This window comes from Eutrigla gurnardus (genome assembly GCF_963514095.1).
Source record: "Eutrigla gurnardus genome assembly, chromosome: 1".
Taxonomy (NCBI): Eukaryota; Metazoa; Chordata; class Actinopteri; order Perciformes; family Triglidae; genus Eutrigla; species Eutrigla gurnardus.
This window is the reverse complement of record NC_139915.1, coordinates 24,853,634-24,871,184: the sequence shown is the minus strand read 5'-3', so window position 1 is coordinate 24,871,184 and position 17,551 is coordinate 24,853,634. Positions and strand designations below refer to the sequence as shown.

Below are 17,551 nucleotides of genomic sequence, written 5' to 3'. Positions count from 1 at the left end.
TATTAGTAAAGGTGACTCTACATACAAAATAACATGCATGCATGTATTTGAGTATAAAACACCTTGCATGCTTGAAAAGGTGTACAGAGAAACCAGCTGTGTTCAACTTGAGTTCATGTGTCAGTTCCAGAGGCGAAAAAGCTTTTCAAGGTTTAAACATTCAAATCAGCCACAGAAACCTCAAAAACCACTCCCAGCTGCACCACCATCTACTCCTCTGATGCCTATGTGCATGTTCAATTACATTCTAAACTGAATTCTCACCAAAATACTACTTGAATGGAAAGAGTTTGGAGAAGGGTGATGAAAAGGCAGCCATGTTTTTGGTGCAGCAGCCAACAATGATGTGCGAGTGGTTAGAGATGTTTCTACAAGGTTTTAAAAACTTGCCACCATTGGAATAAATTGCATGCATGCGACACAAATAAAACGCTAAACACAGCTGATGCTCTCTGTTAAAAGCAACAGTGTAAAATTTTAGGCAATATGCTTAATTGCTTTCTTGTTGTGGGTTAAATGAGAGCACTCCTCATTATAATTATTTTGGGCAAATTAGCGCAGTGCCCAAAAGTAAAAGTAATTCAGTAGGGAACCTTTTCTTTGAGAGTTTCATATTAGAGTATTGCTTTAAGGACATTAGCAACTAGCAACGTTAAAAAAGGTCTACGTAGCTTCTGTAGATGTTGCCCATGCTAGCGATGTCACGGGAACCGATAATTCAGGACAAAGTTGGTGCCATAGTTTGAAAACGTGATGGTAATTCACGTACGTTGTTTTTCTACAGTAAAGTACCGGAAGTGGAAAAATGAGTTTTGAAACAGACGAGCGCAAAGCTGACTAACGTTAGCTGTGGATCTAGCTAACTTACGGGGAAGGTCAACGGCAGGTGTCACTTTTTACACTATGATGCGTTACATTATCAGGTAAAAATAAATACTATGCAAAGCTTAATATACCGTTGTAATGATGCTAATCTCATGTAATCTCGTAAAATGTACTTTTTAGCGAGAAAGTTGAACAAACAAGAGGTTTTCACAGCAATATAAAATAGATATTAAAAGGGGGAATTATAGCCGGTTTACAGCTACAAGTGTTTTTGTTTTGTTTTAACCATAGTATATAATACTGGGTATTGTGGAATTTCAATTATATTGGTATTGACTATAATACATGTCTGGTATTGTCAGATCCCTAATCCATGCAGGCATGCATTTTTCTTTCCTATCTTTTGATAAAAAATGTTGTAATGGGAATTAATTACTACATAAATATACTGATTCCGGATGCATTGATTAGGAGTAATTTACATTCACTACACAAAAGGTGGGGGAACAATGCAGATCAGACTTGCATGTTTTCCCAGTCACATACTATACTTTCACATCGATGAACTAGCATGTATAGTCTGTTATATACATGTAATAACTTTGATATTTTACATGCATATGTGACAAATATTTACTCCTCAGTAATGACAGAATAAGTGAGGACTTGAATCGCAGGTTTTCTGTGGCAGGAAACAACTGTGAACAGCTGCTGTCCTTTGCACTTCTTATAACAGTTTAAATTTCATCAGCCCTACATCTAATCAAATAGTGCTGACGCAGAAATCAAAATGTGTCAGTCCAATCAGAAGAGCCAGCCAGGATCAAGCTCCTCTAAGCTTCTCGGAGAGCCTCACTATGACTAACAACATTCCACATATCCCCGTGCTCCACTGGGCAGAGCGCTGAAGCATGTACAGATTAGAAGGATCCAGTTGAAATTCAGTTTGTTTGAATATTTGTGTGCGCAGAGCAGAGGGTTAAAGGATATAATGTCATTACTGATTCACAGTCACACGCTTAATGGTTGAGAAGGCACAAGGTTTCACGGCGCACAGAGACTTGTCTCGTACAGCAGTGAAATCTCTTCCCCATCTGAACGAGAAAAGAGGCATTCAAGGCCGCTGTGTGGTCTTATCCTTTATTGGATTACCCCACGTTCTCACACGTTATTTGAAAGCAGAAAATGTTGGCTTTTATCAGGAGAGAGTTGACAGCGGGAATCACTCTTTTACACCTTAACGGATCCCCCCTTGTGTTTTCTTACACTCCCATTTACACTGTGCCCAGAGTAAGGAAGCCAAATCAAAAAGCACCGTTATATCAAAGCACCATTGGTTTTTTTCATGCATCTAGCAGGGCTTTTGAAGTAAATAAAAGAATCCACGTAAAACGCAGGAGACACAACATAACGTTACAGGAATAAATATCACAAATAATTTCAGGAGAAGGAAATGGGGGAAATTAGGACACAGAGAAAAACAGATAATGATCAGAATATCGTAAAAGGACGCACAAGACAGTATAAAGAACAAAAGTTTAGTGTGGGAGAAAAGAAGGAAATGTAGATAAAGACCGGGTAAAGTTCCTGGGTTTGTGGTCTTTTACAACGGCATGCTCAAGGGATTTGGGGAGAGATGGAGCGTTTACCGAGTTAAAGACTGGACATAAATATTTACCAAAACAAATCAAAGAAACAAAAATTGAATATTAATGAAAAACAAAGCACAAAGGGCAACCGCTGGCATAAGTGATATCGACTATTTTAATAGTTTCTCTATTTATATGTGTAAAAAGAAACTTTTGGGAAAAATTTAAATGAATAAATAATGTGTTTTATTTGTGTCTGGCCAGTGAGTGCTGTGGTGAGGGGGGGCTCTTGAGAGGTTGTTGCAGGCTGGCATGGTTGGGACAGGTACTACAGGACATAAACCACTCACTCTGTAGCACCAAAATGGTGGCCTGGGCGCGGATCCAGGTGATGGAGGGGTTTTGTCGGCGGTCGTTGCGCTTGGGGTCGTTGCTTGCCCGGCACTCATAGGTCCCAGAGTCCTCCAGTATGAGACGCGTGATGCCGAGCACACTGACCTCATTGGCGCCCGATGCCGTGGTGATGGACACCCGACGCTTGCGGGCGCCGTCCCACAGCTCCTTGAAGTTGTCCGCTCGGTTGATCTCGGCATACCACCACTCGATCTGCGGAGTGGGGTTGCCGACCACGTCGCAGTACAGCTCAAAGGTGTCCCCCGTGAGCTTAGTCTCAGACATGGGTGACTTCACAAACCCAGCTGGAGAGGAAAAGTGTATCGGGATGGCAGGGAAGGAAAGGGTAGAAGAAGTAGGAAGGTGTGGAAAGGCCGAGGGATGGAGAAGAAAATAAAAGAGGATCAGAGTACATACAAGCAAAAGAGTAGATGATTAAAGGCAAATCAAAAGAGAAGCAAGCATCAAATCATTGATAGAAGAAAAAAGAATAGGTTCATGATTACCAGTCTGTTAAACGTCAGGGTTCCTTGGCCCACTAAGGCCATACAACCGTCAAACTAAGTCAGTCCATGCCAGCAAGTAGTGCTGGGATCTTGTCTTTTCCTTTTTCTCTTTGTCTATTTCTCTCACGTTTAACCTTATAAGGTTGCAAACAACCTGATTTGCGAAGCGTACACCTTTCATGCGCTTACGCCTGAGCAAACAGTGTCAACATTATTCACAGTACATTGACTTTGTACATGGAAAGCACACCTTACCTTCAAAATTCGCACAACACTCAGTAGACATATGGTGAAATAGGAGGGGGGAGAGCTATTTGCGCATTCTCGCTGAGATTAATCGGCCTCCTTAAAGGTTTGCTTATCAGAGAGCTTTATCAAGTAGGTGAACAATCACTCAAGCCCTTTCTACACTCACTGTGTGGCAACAATCAGTGGCACCACTCCTACTTGACCCTGTTGACATAAAAACACGTGCACATTTGTCAGTGGAGGAAAATAAATTTGATTTCTCCAAATCATCAGTTTGGAAATGTTCCCCCCTGAGCTTCAGTCTGTCGCAGAAAGGTCACTTATCCTCACTTAAGAGAAACCTGCTGAATGTAATGCTACGATAACATGTGTTTCTGGGTCTAGTGCATAGTCATGAAACTGGTCAGGTCAGGTTAGTGCCTCCACCAAAGATGTTGGAAAGTTTGTTAGTTGGAGTATCGCATCGATATAATCTTTTAAAGTTTGGCCACAATAATTTTAGTTGGGAAAATGCCACATTACGGACATGTACAAGGCAATTGTTGTTGCAAAAATAATATTTCACCAGTTCAATAAATGTGTCTTCACCCAATTTGGTAATTTTTTTAAAATGATCATTAATCTTTTGATATGCTACACCACTTTCCTACGATCCATGAATCCATTTTCTGTCCCCCGCCTGTCCTGTTCAGGGTCACTGGAGTGCTGGATTCTCTCCCAGCACACACGGGTCGGTGTGAGACACCCTGGACACATCACCAGTCTGTCACAGGACTATTGCAAGTAGACGGATGAACACATTCACAATCATATTCACACTTGCTGGCAATTTAGAGTCACGTCACGCGGTTCACATGCATGTCATTGGACTGTGGGTGGAAACCAGAGATCCTGAAGTAAGTCCAATGCAATTCTATATATCATATTTGTTGTTAAACATACACATCAGTTTTAAATGTCTACATTCTGTAAAAATACTGATATCAATTGTCATTGTATTTTTCGCCCTCAGAGCTTGAAATGTCTATTAAAAGCAATTCACAGAAATTGTCACAAATAGATGTAACTGTATGCATGTATGTATAAACCTAATCTCTTCATCCATATCAGCTCTTGCTGGCAACGCCAGAAATTAGGTCAGTCGGCTCTCATTTTAGATAAGCTGGACTTTAAGAGCAGGTTGAAAAAATTCCCATATGGTCACAGTGGAACAGGATAGTTAGGACAAAATCACACCCAGCTGTCTTGTATGCTTTTAAAGCAACATCTACGTAATTAAAGTAACACTCATTTAAGTATGCAAATAAAATGTATTCTTAGGGTGTTGCAAAAACAACGCCCATTTTTTTTTTTTATCTAACCGATTTACTGCCCCTTGGAACTGGAAACACATTTCAAATACAAAAATTGCAGTGGAATTAATAATAAAATAGGATCCATAAGATGTGAGTGTACCGTGATGCGTCTGTGTCTGATTCATGACCCTGTTTCACATCAGTAGCTAGCCCAACAATGCAATGCCAGCCTTAATGAACCTCATCTACTGACAAATCACCTGGACCACAGACAGCGTTCTCTGCCATCCCTGCAGCCTGTCAGCTGTAAACCGCATGTGCTTAAATCAACCAGAAAGAAATAAAAAAACTTGCCTTAACTCTGCCCTGAATTGTTGTAGAGGAAATGGGAACAAAGAGCCTGTGGTCTCTCGAGTGTTAGACTGTGTGTTGTGTCTAAATACAACAGAGGCCCTCCCAGATCTGTCTGCCCTGCTCAAAGTAATGTATCATAAGCACTGAAGAGATGTGGAAGCCTGAGGAAGGAGTGTAAACAATTACATTCAGTTCACCCCTCTCCACAATGAAGCCGGCTACGTTTTATTGATATAAAAGCACAAAAATAGCACCCATACAATCTATGGTACATCATACTCCGGACTCAAAAAGGCAAAAATATTTCACATACTTGGATTTTACATGGATTTTAGTTAGTGCCATGGTGACAAGTGTGTTTCTTAACACCGCTTTTTGTGACTCACAGCCGCAAGAAAATTAATAAAATGATAAGAAACAAATGGGAATCGTGAGGAGAATTTATCAAATAAATGTAATAATAAACGCAGTGTTCCTGCTCGGAGATGCGTCTGAGGATATTCGGTGCTTCCAACTTGTGTTTCTGTGCATGATGCCTAGGGATATGCAGGGTAATTAGCATTTGTTTCTTTTCTCTGGAAACATCTGGGCGCATCAAGCTCACCACATAATCCCACAGGGTGAATCCAAGCCTATCCGCCTACACTGTTAAAGCAATATTTCATTTTGACAGTACATTTACTATTGCATCCTTTAGTATGATTACGAGTATGACAGTAAATTGGCTCGGCGCATGGCACGGATAACTATAGTCAGCCATGCGTAAGTGCTCATGATCACAGTATAGTATCTGCTTTAAAAAAAAAAAAAACTAATGAGTGTCCTCCAAGGTGATGGCAAATTAAATCAGAAAAAGGGAACAGATGACTTCATTTGAATTCACACTCAGGGAGTCTGTGTGGAGAAAATACCCACAGAACACAACTACAGGCATGAGCAGCCCAATTTTTCGTGTTGTTTAAACAAGGAGCTTATACTGGCCGTGAAAACGAAACACAAAGCCAGCCGGTGCTCATTCGTTTTCAAAGGCGTGCTAGAGAACAAGAAGTGGCGAAGTAATGGATGGCGGTCAGATCTCAGCAACTTGTGGACAGAAGAAAGGCGAGCGAGGAGTTCTTTCTTTATGCATGGCGTCATCTTGTGTTACAATGAGACCACGTTCACTACTGTGTGGTGTATTTATATGTATAGTAGGATTGTCTATATCCGTAAAATATTCAAACTGATATCTTTGTTTGAAATGAATATGTTCTAAACTAATGTTTCAATGCATTTTACAAAAGATTAACCGTATAGATAGATAGATAGATAGATAGATAGATAGATAGATAGATAGATAGATAGATAGATAGATAGATAGATAGATAGATAGATTAGGCAACTCACAGCACAAGACATATTTTTGGTTTTATGAGCAACTTTAAAGTATCTGTCTGTAGAAGGAAGCTCTGTTGCTAAAAGTGGCTAATTACTCATTGCTAATTCTTGCATAGATATCATGGGCATGACAGTGGCTGCTCTCATTGCTGTGCATTTAACCCCCCCCCCCCCCCCCCCCCCCCCCCCACACACACACACACACACACACACGCATCTCCAGTGTAATTTTGTTTGTTTGATTGTTTTCTTACTTTGTATAATATCTTGATGGCCCTGTACTTTGCAATCACCTTTTCAGACAATAAAAAAAAGAAATGAGTGAGAGCTTCACTGAAAGAAGACACATGTTTTTTTTCTCTATTTCAATTCACAATGTATACATATCAATTTGAACATGTGCAGACGGGTGGTTGCTACGGTGGCTTGTATGCAATCTAACCAAAGAGGTCAAACATTAACATGAGCAGATGATTTAAGCGAAATTATTCCACCCAGAATAATGAAATCTGCAGTGCCATGTCTGACTGGCATGCTTTAGCTCACTTTTTTACTCGTGCACAATATTATCACAAAAATGACCCGTAGTTTTCTGTGACAAGCTCTTTTTAAGTCTGTGTGCAAGTCTCATTACACCCCACGTAGTCGACTGATGTAGGTAGAGAAGAGAGCTCCCCTGAGGACTGACACACACAACCGCCATGCAGCCTGAGAGTGAGTCAGCTTCCTTCCTTCATCCAGAAAGCAGCAAGTAGGAGAACCCCCCAGGGCCGCCCAACTGGTTATGTGCTAGGCCGTTTGTGTGCATTTGGGCGTGGGCGCATCTCTGTTGTACCCATGGTACTCTGACAGATATGTGCGCGTGAGACAATAGATCATTTAGTTGGAACGATCGCTTGAATACTTTTCGCTCGCTGTTGAGATGAGAGAGTTGGCAGCAGTAGATACAACATTACATAAAGTATGCCAACTCTGTCTCGCCCAAACAGGGGCCACAAAACAAGTACGGTGAGTCAAGGAGTCACCAGTCAAAACACGTTAGTTTCTTATGGGCGTCTAGATCAGCCAGGATATCTTGATATTTTGTCACAATAATATTATATGGGGCAAGACTCATTTTGTTTTCGTTCCCTGTCTTTAGTCCTCTCTAGCATTAAAGATGGCCAATGTGTTGTTTCAATAACCAACTCTTGAACCTGTTTTGTGTGTGCACAATGAAGACAAACCGTCTGTATAGTTCAGGTTATGCCATCCACAACTCATTTGTTAATTTGAGAATAATAGAATAAAAACCACTGGATGTTCGGTGTTGTTCTTAAGTGATTCTAAAAACGTGATTCTAATGCGTGTAATGTGCAGAACAATGCAGAAGCCAATACATGCAAAACACCAATTGTCTGTCCCTTCGAGTTATATATTATATAGTTATATCAATATTGGCATATCATGAAGGAAAAACGCTGTTCATTGTGTAGACGTCATGCCATAGAATCTCAGCGTGCACTTTGTTAGTGTAATAAGTCGTGTGCAGCAACATTTGTGTCAGTGGAGCCGTACTGATGAATAGTCCTGCACACACGGATGACAGAGTTATAGCTTTGCCACACCGCTGATATACAGTAAAATGCTTAATTTGATGTCACCGCGACTGGAGCAGCGTGACAAAAAATATTTCCATTATTTGCAAAGCTAAATCTGGGCTGACAATATACATTCAGTGACAGTTGAGTCTGTCATTCAGATCGCAGAAGAGAGAGGCAACAGTTTAATGAGATTTAAATCCCAATAACCCCTGTGCTGGTCAGAAATGTTCTAATCCCATCCTCTAATCGCAACCGGCGAGCACTTCCTATTCCTCTTTCAGGGGTTAAAATAAGGGAAGTACAGAGACAGATGCGTCACTGATTCCACCATTATCAACACGGCACAATCATTCTAAAATTAGAAGAGTCCTAGTTTTTCTTTGCAGGGGACACGAAAGATATCCCTCAACCTCCTACAAACTTACAAGTGTTACTATATGTGATCTTAAATGACCCCATCTTTCTCAATATCAGCGAGCATGATCTGGGCGGTAAAAAAAAGCAACCTTGTGTCTGGGTCACAAGTTAAAATACTCAGGCAGACGGGAAAAATAAGGCCAGGTATAAATGAAAGCAACCTCTTTGAGTATTCTGTCTGTGAGCTGCCCCTGTGGCACACCGCTCCAGCGGAACAACCCGAGTACAAGGCTGTGGCTAAATTGGGGAACTTCCAGCTGTGAATGTGTGTAACTGTATGAATGTGAAGCAGGCTGATGCTGCGAGAAACAGCATGCAGGCTCAGCAAAAAAAAGACCTTCTACCCGGACAAATGACTATTGAAAACAAATATTGCTCACCTTAAAGTTGTGCATCAGTATATATCTGCAGTGTGTTTTACACAGTATGATGCTGCATGTAATTAGTGCAGTATCGGGAATGCACCAACCAATCGATTAAAACCAATTATGAAAATTGTTGGGGATGAATTTCATCATTGATTAGTTGATTAGTAGTTGACGCAACTGCTTTTTTTAAAGACACTTAAAAGCTTCAGAATTCACAAGAGGGATATCTCCTGATGTATTTCATACAAACTTTAAAATATCTGAAGCGTGTCAGCCACAGACCTTGTTTCAGGCATCAGACCAAAAACCCATTAAAAAAACCCCACTGACTTTGAGACAGCAGAACCGGAAGTTCAAAAATGCGAACTCATTTGTGTGTTTTAGGACTCCTGTGCTAGCCTATGGTCCCGGGTGGTGGGGTAAGCCAGCCAATGCCTCATGAGTGTAGCTGATGTGATGAATTACAGGAAATGACAACGAATTTGCAAAATGGCACAGGCAGAGACTGATACAGGTTCTGATTTAAAGACAAAATTAAAAACATTAAAACGTAAGTGATAGAAAAACCATCTGTCTTTTTCTCGCCATTTTGTGATTGGCCACTGACGAAGCCTTCCTGTCTGCTTTGTTTTCGCGAAATGAGCCTGTGCGTTTGTCTCTGTCAAAACGGACACAAATCTGCCTGAGACAGCATATTTACCTCACACTAATCAGCTGAAGGGAGGTTGGAGAGACAGAATAATGTAACGTTAAGGAGTTTACCATCATTGTCTAAAGTGAATCCTTTATTTCTTCTCAACAGAAACCAAAGCAATATCTGATCAAATTTATATTACATATCCCTTTAATTCTCGGTGCATATCCCCAATGCCCATTTATTTAACTTCGTATTCGTATTAAAATCGTTTTTATGCAGCAAAGGAGCATTGTACAGGAATGTGTTTTGGTTTTTGAATAAAGCCCTTGAAACAAAGTATAAATATGTTGCTTTTTTAAAAATCCGATAAATAATCAATAATCGTTACAAATAGGCGTTAGTTGCAGCCCTAGTGCAGCCCATATCAGATTTCACAGCAGACAAGCGTGACTCAGTGGAAGAGTTGGCTCAAGCACATTTTCCATACTCACAAACGTGCCTTTGTCCAGAGCTTTGACAGAAACTGGATAATGGACAAGATGCTGCTACTTATCTGAAAACACAATGTTGGCCTCTGTTGATGGTAAAGCACAAGCAGCATAGAGAAGAATCTGAGGGCCACATATTCACAGAAAAAAACTTTTAGAATTGCCCTACATATTCTAGTGCACATGGGAATATCTTCCCCTGGATCATATCTTTATACTGTGATTGTGAAACCTCAACAAGAGCCAATGTTTTGCTGTGTGTGTGCTCAATCTTAAGCAACTGCTAGCCAGTGAAATCAGAGAAAACTAATAAAAACAGGGGATTTTTAATAGGGAAGTATCAGCTCGTTATGCTGAAGTTGTTGCGACATCTTCTGCTTGTTAAAATTCACACAGGCGGCGATAATATAACAACAAAGTTGGCAGCATGAGCAGCGGCAGGCTTCATGCTTCGTGGTGGGGGGAACTTACATAAGACACAAAAGCACTTCCTCAGGTCAGGCCCAGCCAGCTCCTCGACAGCCTTTATTTTCTTTTCCATAAAGATCGCATCATCTCTCAGCTTAAAATCGTTCACACAGCCACCTAGCGAGTCTTTAGAGGGCTGCGCAGCTGTGCACAAGGAGGCCGTCCATTAAGAGTTAATGAATTCACTTTCACAAAAGGACCTTAAAGCCACAGTTCTCGGTGCTGTGTCTCGGGTGGTAAAAATAGAAACGAGGCAGAATGGACGGATGCTATTTACAGTCCTCCGAATATCTGTCGCAGAAACAGGGCCGGCTATAGTGGGCCCTGCTATCTCCCTCAACACTAGGGGAAATAATGACATGAATTCCCACAGCCAGATATGGTGATTACATCTCAAGCACTTATAATTATTATCCTCCACACACACACACACACACACACACACACACACACACACACACACACACACCACTGCCTGAACTCTGTCATATCACAGGGAAATCTAGGATTGCATAAGAAGGCATGCCATGCACCAATTACCTTTCAACTGTGAGGGAGAAATGAAATAGCCTTTTTTCATGTAAGCGATGTGAGTAAATATCACAAGTTTAGACTGTTACAACTGTGATGAACGTTTGACATGTGGGCCGTAGATTAGCTGTGACTTCAGGATTTCCCACATTAAACCAGATAAAAGCACCCACGCATTGAGTGACAGAGTGGCACCGGCCTGTCTCCCACTGACCCCCCCAGGGGGGGCTGCATGTGTGTGTCTGTGGACCGGGCCTCGCTGAGTGGGCACTGACACTGGGCAAAGACCACAGGAAGTGTTTGGAATGCCTTTGCTTGAGCTTCATCAAACAATGGAGGGCTTATCGGGTATTTGATTTTCCAGATAGCGAGATCACAGCGGACACCTCGTCGTGCCTGCACACCACTTCAAGCACCTCAGAGAAATTAACAAAAGAAGAAAGAAAGGAATTCATAATATTTCATTACATAACCGCTGTGGTGTTTTAATTTCTTCGTCTCTTCTGGCAAACTGGAGACGTAGGTTGCTTCTGTGCTTGCTTGTAAAATTATGTAGATTTGAAATGTTGCGCATCTTTTATTACAAAACAGTACAAACGGTTCCAGTGTGTTGCATTTAGTTTAGTTCTTTGGGCAAAAATTATGTGGAATATTTTCCAAATAAATCCTTAAAAATGTAGGAGTGAGATTTAACACAACTTTCTTGCATAGTGGGTGTCCGATTATTCCACAGAAAAGACGAGGCGGACTTTAAGCATTAAAATGTGAAGAACTTGGAGTAATTCCCTTCCTTATAGTTCTCTGAAAGGGGATTAAACCATGCCAGTGACACTGATTTGTCAACACAGGTGTCTTGACAAACGTGGGCGTCGAAGCTTCTTCAACGTCAGAAATACAAGCAGTGATAACCGTTTGAATATTAAAGCGCCAACATCTCCACATCAGGCTAGCTCAAGGGACCCATTGAGGTTATTTGGGAAAATTGAAAAAAAAAAAAAATAATAAAGATTCCACTTCCATCTCATGAATGGCTGCAGATTTGTGCAGCCCCCCCTCTGGGTGATGTGATTCAACAGAATCCGAAGTCAGGACATGCTGTGTCAGAGGACGGCCGCCTAGAACACCCCAACAGCATGTCACTGACATTCACTTCGACCGAATCGCGTCCGTTTTACTGCCGTTTAATGCACGGTGAACTTTTGACATTGAAGTCACGAATCAACATCCTCTCTTTTTTACCGACCTCTCTCTGCATATTTAGAAAGAAGTGGAAGGATGTGGTTCGGGTATGCATTTTCATGTTTGAAAATAAGCACGAGACCGAGCCAGTTGGCCATGAGACAAAGATTCACTAAAGCAGGCGTGACAGGAAATGTGGTATAATGGGTACTGGCCCCCCCATAACTGTGATCCAGAAGGGCCTGGCATTTACAGTAGCCCTGCACACACTGGCCCCGTCTTAAGCCCCTCTTGGGTGTTGATGACATGTTATTAGATCTGCAGCCTTAGCAGTTCAGTGTTGCTTGACACACTCTGCTGCCCCCCCCCCCCCCCCCCCCCCCCCCCTTTGACTAAACAAACTGCACACTGGCAGCCTAGGGCTACCCAGAGGCTACTACTAACCTATATGTAAATATTCAGGACTGATCCCATGATGGTGCAAACCTCAGCTTCGTCCCCACTGTCTAAAACACATTGAGCGAGGTGGCAGTTCATTCCTCTCACAGACACACCTTCAGTACAGCCTCGAAAATAACCTTGCAGGAATGTCCCAGCAGCTTCCTGGTTGATTGACTTCTGTTTTGTGATCACATTTTTTTTCTCCCGTTTCCCTTTCGTCTAACTCTGGCCTTGTCTGTTGAGATACGTGAAAACTATAGTAGAAACATTAACGCAGTCATTCTCAGGATCCTCTTTACGCTCGGGCGTCCTCACGCAAGTCAAGTCACTTTCCCCCCCTCAACGCGTTGTTTACAGTCACGCTTACGGTCACATCTGCTTTCTTACCGTTTTGAGCCGAGGCGAAAGGCAGCATCAAGTTCCCCAGAAGGACCACCGCCAGCATCACTGCGTTAGGATGCATCGCTGGGGTGGGAGGGAGGGGGGCTCGATGAGAGGATAGTCGCTCGGACGAATGTGGGAGGAGGAAATCGTGTATTAATCACGAGATCTAGTGAGATGGGCCCAGCATAGCACCGGAGTCTTAAAAAAAATATCAGGATGATTTAAAAAAAAAAATGTCTCCCCCCCTCCGATTCAAAGACCTTTCGAGGACAGCGATGAGTTGAAAGGTCCGGGACGCGGCCGGCGGCTCAGGGATGCGCGATGTGCGGCCATAGAGGGGGGTGAAGAAGAAACCTCGTCGGGTTATGCAGAGAGGAGAGGAGAGGTCTCCGGGTGTCAGGGAGATTGTCCACGGTGTAGTTGTGAAGATTCAAAGATGCGCAGACCGATGCGCATTTGCGCACTCGCGGTCACGGTTCGGTGATTAAAATGAAAGTAGCGCAGAAATGATCACCGACGGGAAGTGATGTAGCCCGAAACATAAGTGTGTTAGTAAAAAAAAAAAATGAGGAGCAGATGCTGGCGGAACACCGACGACAGCAAGCTGCGCGTGCCCTATGCGCTCTTGGTCGTGGATAAATACACACAGGCGCGCGCGCATGCACACACACGCGCACACAACACGTATGTAATTGATGTTGTTTGTGAAGTCAGGCAGACAGTTATTATGTGCTTCATTTCCTGGTCGGCGGACAAACTTCGTTTTTCTTTTTTTTTTATGACATGCATCCATTTAGAGGATGTTGCAGTATTTACTGAACTGTAGGCGACTCCAGTAATAGCCTGCCCTATGCGATTTCCATGCTCCTTTCCACACCTCTTGCAATATTAATGAAACTATAAATTGTCAGTTCGCTTATCGCCGGTAGTCCAGTCGGGACCACGAACAGCAATTAAATGCGTTGCTATGCAGGCTAAGATTTCAGCAGTTGCATTTTTTTTAAAGCAACTTGCAAATGCAGACGAATGCAAAAAGAAATCCAGTGTTTTCAGCATGTCACGTCTTTCCGAGCCCGTCCCACACAACGTCTAAATACTTTCTCCAACGCGAGGAGATTACGGCGATGCTCTTGAGCTCACTGAGGTCATTTATAAATTATGTCATCACATCGGTGGCCTGGGTGTTCTCAAGCTGTATGCACCGCATCCCCTTGAAAGTTCAATATGGCCTCCTGTAATCCTCTCTAGCCTCCTCGATCTGTGTGCTGCTGCATGGGCGCCCTCGTGTGACCAGTTGAGGTATAACACAAAAAACACCAGCGAGAATTCCGTTTTTATATTTTTATTTTATTGCTGACAAAATTCTAACAAATGAACAACAAAAAAACACATAAGCTCCTGATTCACAACGTGTAGTGTGGATTCATTTTCTTTTGTAAACTACTCGTTTTAACTGTAGTCCTTATTTTGACCTTTTGTGAGTCTGTAACTTGATTCTTCAATGCAAAGGCTCACCTTTATTATACACGCCCTACACCACCGTCGTGCGTGGTTTTTTTTCTGTACTATTGCAAAGGGCGAGTCGGTGGTCAAACTGCAGAACAAACTTCCCTCCACTTTACAGCCCTCCCTCCAGTTTGCCCATGGGAGCACATTTAAAATGTAACCCCACCTGAAACCTCGCGCAGACCAATCAGCTGGAGCAATGTCAGAGCCGTCGGCACACCCTCCTTTGTTCGAAACCAATCAGAGTGGAAGTGTGGCATTTTGCCCGAGGGGGGAAAACTTTTACCCCTGGATGCGTTAATTACGCATCACTTAACTGTTGCCAATGTGTTCACAACGGTGCACCCTCCTTTGGGCTTTTTACAGCGACTGCTTTCATTTTTCGGTCAATCTAGTATGGAAAGTAGACAACAATGGCTCACCAGGCTGAAAAATGAACTTAGCAACAGTCCTCTGGTATCAAACGTGGCTTTTGGCTTTATCCTGATGGGACTAGAGAAGCTGGTGGAGCTGGAGTTTGAGTGCCCTTGCAACCCTACGTGGAACGGCGTGTTTTCCTCCGCCTTCTTCATCATCCCCGCCGTCATGGCCTTCACCTTGATGCTGATCATCCAAGGGTGCAGATGCGATACGTGGTGCAGGAAGACTGTCTCCCTCTCCAGCGTCGTCCCCGCCGTCGTGTGGCTCATTCTGTTGTTCCTCGACGGCCAATACTTTGCCTGCGCGATGACAGACTGGGAGGGCAGATTCGTGCTCGTCGACAAGGCGGCTCCGCAGAAGTGGTGCGAGCCAATTAGTGAGGGAGATGTCACCCCGCAAGAACTAATGCTCCGCTCGCAGCAGCTGTTTGTGTTTTCTCAGGTGAGTGGGGACATCAAGTTTCTAGCACGGTGTGGAGTGAAAGAGTGGAAAGCATTCCTCTGTAAAGGAAATCTAGAATGTAATTAATTTAGCCTTTGGGAACTATGAATGTAACTCTGATAATACACTTTGTTCAATCAAACTAATGGGTAAACAAATAATACACATTGTCTGTGGATGTTTAATAAACCAAATGTTGCTTTTGCTGTCTTGTGCCCCCCCAGGTTATAGGCATAATCCTCCTCATTTTCATCTGTGTGGGTCTCGTGGTGTATGTAGTAAGAGAAAGCTGCCAACAAGAGGTGGAGATGCAGGATGCTGATGTAGCCGAGCTCACTGTGCTGAGGATGAGCTCTCTACGGACCAGGACGTCATGAGAGGACATAGCCGCCCCACCACACCTGCCCTGCGTGGCATGCACACGTCGTAAAATACCCTGAACAGACTTTACTGTGACTGTTCACAACTCTTGTCAAGAAGTGCCTTTTGAAAAGCGTTTGCCCCATACACAAATTTGGACAATGCTGCCATGGTCGGCGATGCTGCCATGTGAAGTTGACGTAAATGTGGATATTATTGAGAAACGGTGCTTCTGTGTTTTTCAGTGTGTAACCAGTCTTATGTCGTACTTCAGTGCAGCGACTTTTCAGATTTTTAAGGAATCTTTCAAAGAATGGTTTGGTATTTTAGGAAATATACTTATTTACTTTATGAGACATGAGAAGATTGATACCACTCACATGTTTATCCACTGAATATGAAGCTGTAGTCAGTTAGCTTATTTTAGCATAAAGACTGAATAGGGCGAAACAGCTGGCCTGGCTCAGTCCAAAGGTAAAACAACGCTTGCCAGCATCTCTAAATGTTAACAGTTATTCCATTGTCTCATTAATTTGATCCATGCAAGTGTAAACAGAACAATTTGCTTGTTTTATGTTGCGGGCTATGTTGGACTATCACTTGTATGGAAGCAGTTGCCAGGCAACCAGAAGAGATTCCTTGAAATTATAGTGAATTGTCCCTTTCCCCCCTTTTCAAGTCACTACGGGAAGTTTGGCTCACTGACTGCTGACTCCAGCTTTATATTTAACATAAAGTCAAAACTCAAACTCTCAGCAAGAAGGCAAATGAGCAAATGTTTCTCCAAAATCTCAAACTATTCCTTTGAAGAGATATTTCACTTTGGCTTATTGTGTTTAAAGGACACAGATTGTCAGCCAGAAACTGTCAGTCAGTACTGCTCTCTCTTATATACCTTTAAAATAGCTTTTCATTTTATTTTTAAACTGGAAGTGCCTTTTGTATTAGCTGCAACGACACAAGTGGAATCCACCAGGCAGCTAATATTTATCCGACGAATATAAGTTGACTTTTGCTATTGTTTGAGGTGTGTGTGCTCCAAAATGAAAATGTTCCATCAAGGTTAAAATTTCACTTGAAATACTTTTTTGTTGCCCCGCTGCAACCCCAACCCCATCAGACTGAACTGAAATGCCTAATGATTTACCTGTTTGACAGCTAGAGATGTAAAAACATGTACATGGTGATCTGTATCATGGCTGCAACCAGCCAATTGTAGGATGTAGACGCAAATTCTGTAACAGAATTTTCAGTATGTGTTTTTTTTTATTGTTTTGTAATAAAAGAATTTATTTATTTAAGAAAATAACCCTCAGGGATTTTGTACATTCATGTCATACAAGCATTTTATAAGGAAATTGTTTCCACAATCTTCACAAACCTGCCCTGTTGGGAACTCGAGTTTGTCTTTAAAAGTGTGTTCAACTCAGTTGTGAACTAGATTTAACTGTTACATCTCTCGAGCAAGTGAATTGTACAAATACTAACACACTGTGAGACAGACCATAATCATTTGAATAACAAGTAGTGTGGTTTGTCGTTCAAAGCAACGCATGGAAACATTGGGAATATTCTTTCTTACATTACATTGCAATAACACAGCTGAAAGTGAGGCCCTTTTTCTCAAAAGATTCTATTACAGTGTGCAGGTCTGCCTGAACTGATGCATAGCAGTAGTGCAACTCTGTATTTCTTCTTATTTACAACATTTCCCCAGTGCCAGTTCAGCCCATTTAGTGT

At 42.3% G+C, this 17,551-nt stretch overlaps 2 protein-coding genes across 3 annotated transcripts in view; one reads left to right on the top strand and one right to left on the bottom strand.

Moving 5' to 3' along the window:
• The window catches only part of LOC311031861 (neuroplastin-like), a 220,274-nt gene that overhangs the window by 13,239 nt on the left and 189,484 nt on the right, over positions 1–17,551 (bottom strand). Inside the window, exons 2-3 of one of the 2 annotated variants that reach the window (XM_084038394.1) lie at positions 13,088–13,170; positions 2,765–3,112 (exon numbers count right to left, since the gene is read on the bottom strand). In XM_084038394.1, coding sequence (XP_083894520.1) covers positions 2,765–3,112; positions 13,088–13,163 — 424 coding nt within the window. In that variant the 5' untranslated portion in view covers positions 13,164–13,170. Of the gene's footprint in view, positions 1–2,764; positions 3,113–13,087; positions 13,694–17,551 lie in introns of those variants that run through there. The other variant, XM_084038395.1, reaches the window with a different exon arrangement.
• LOC311012880 (calcium homeostasis modulator protein 6) lies at positions 14,547–17,114 on the top strand. Its single transcript, XM_084008670.1, has 2 exons — positions 14,547–15,451; positions 15,676–17,114. Exons 1-2 carry the CDS (start codon positions 14,987–14,989, stop codon positions 15,826–15,828), a joined length of 618 nt encoding a protein of 205 aa, XP_083864796.1. The 5' UTR covers positions 14,547–14,986; the 3' UTR covers positions 15,829–17,114.

Coding starts and splice junctions, on each gene's coding strand:
- LOC311012880 (XM_084008670.1), top strand. CDS start 14,987: ATGGAAAGTAGACAACAATGGCTCACCAGGCTGAAAAATGAACTTAGC. Junction 15,452..15,675: donor AGCTGTTTGTGTTTTCTCAG/GTGAGTGGGGAC, acceptor GTGCCCCCCCAG/GTTATAGGCATAATCCTCCT.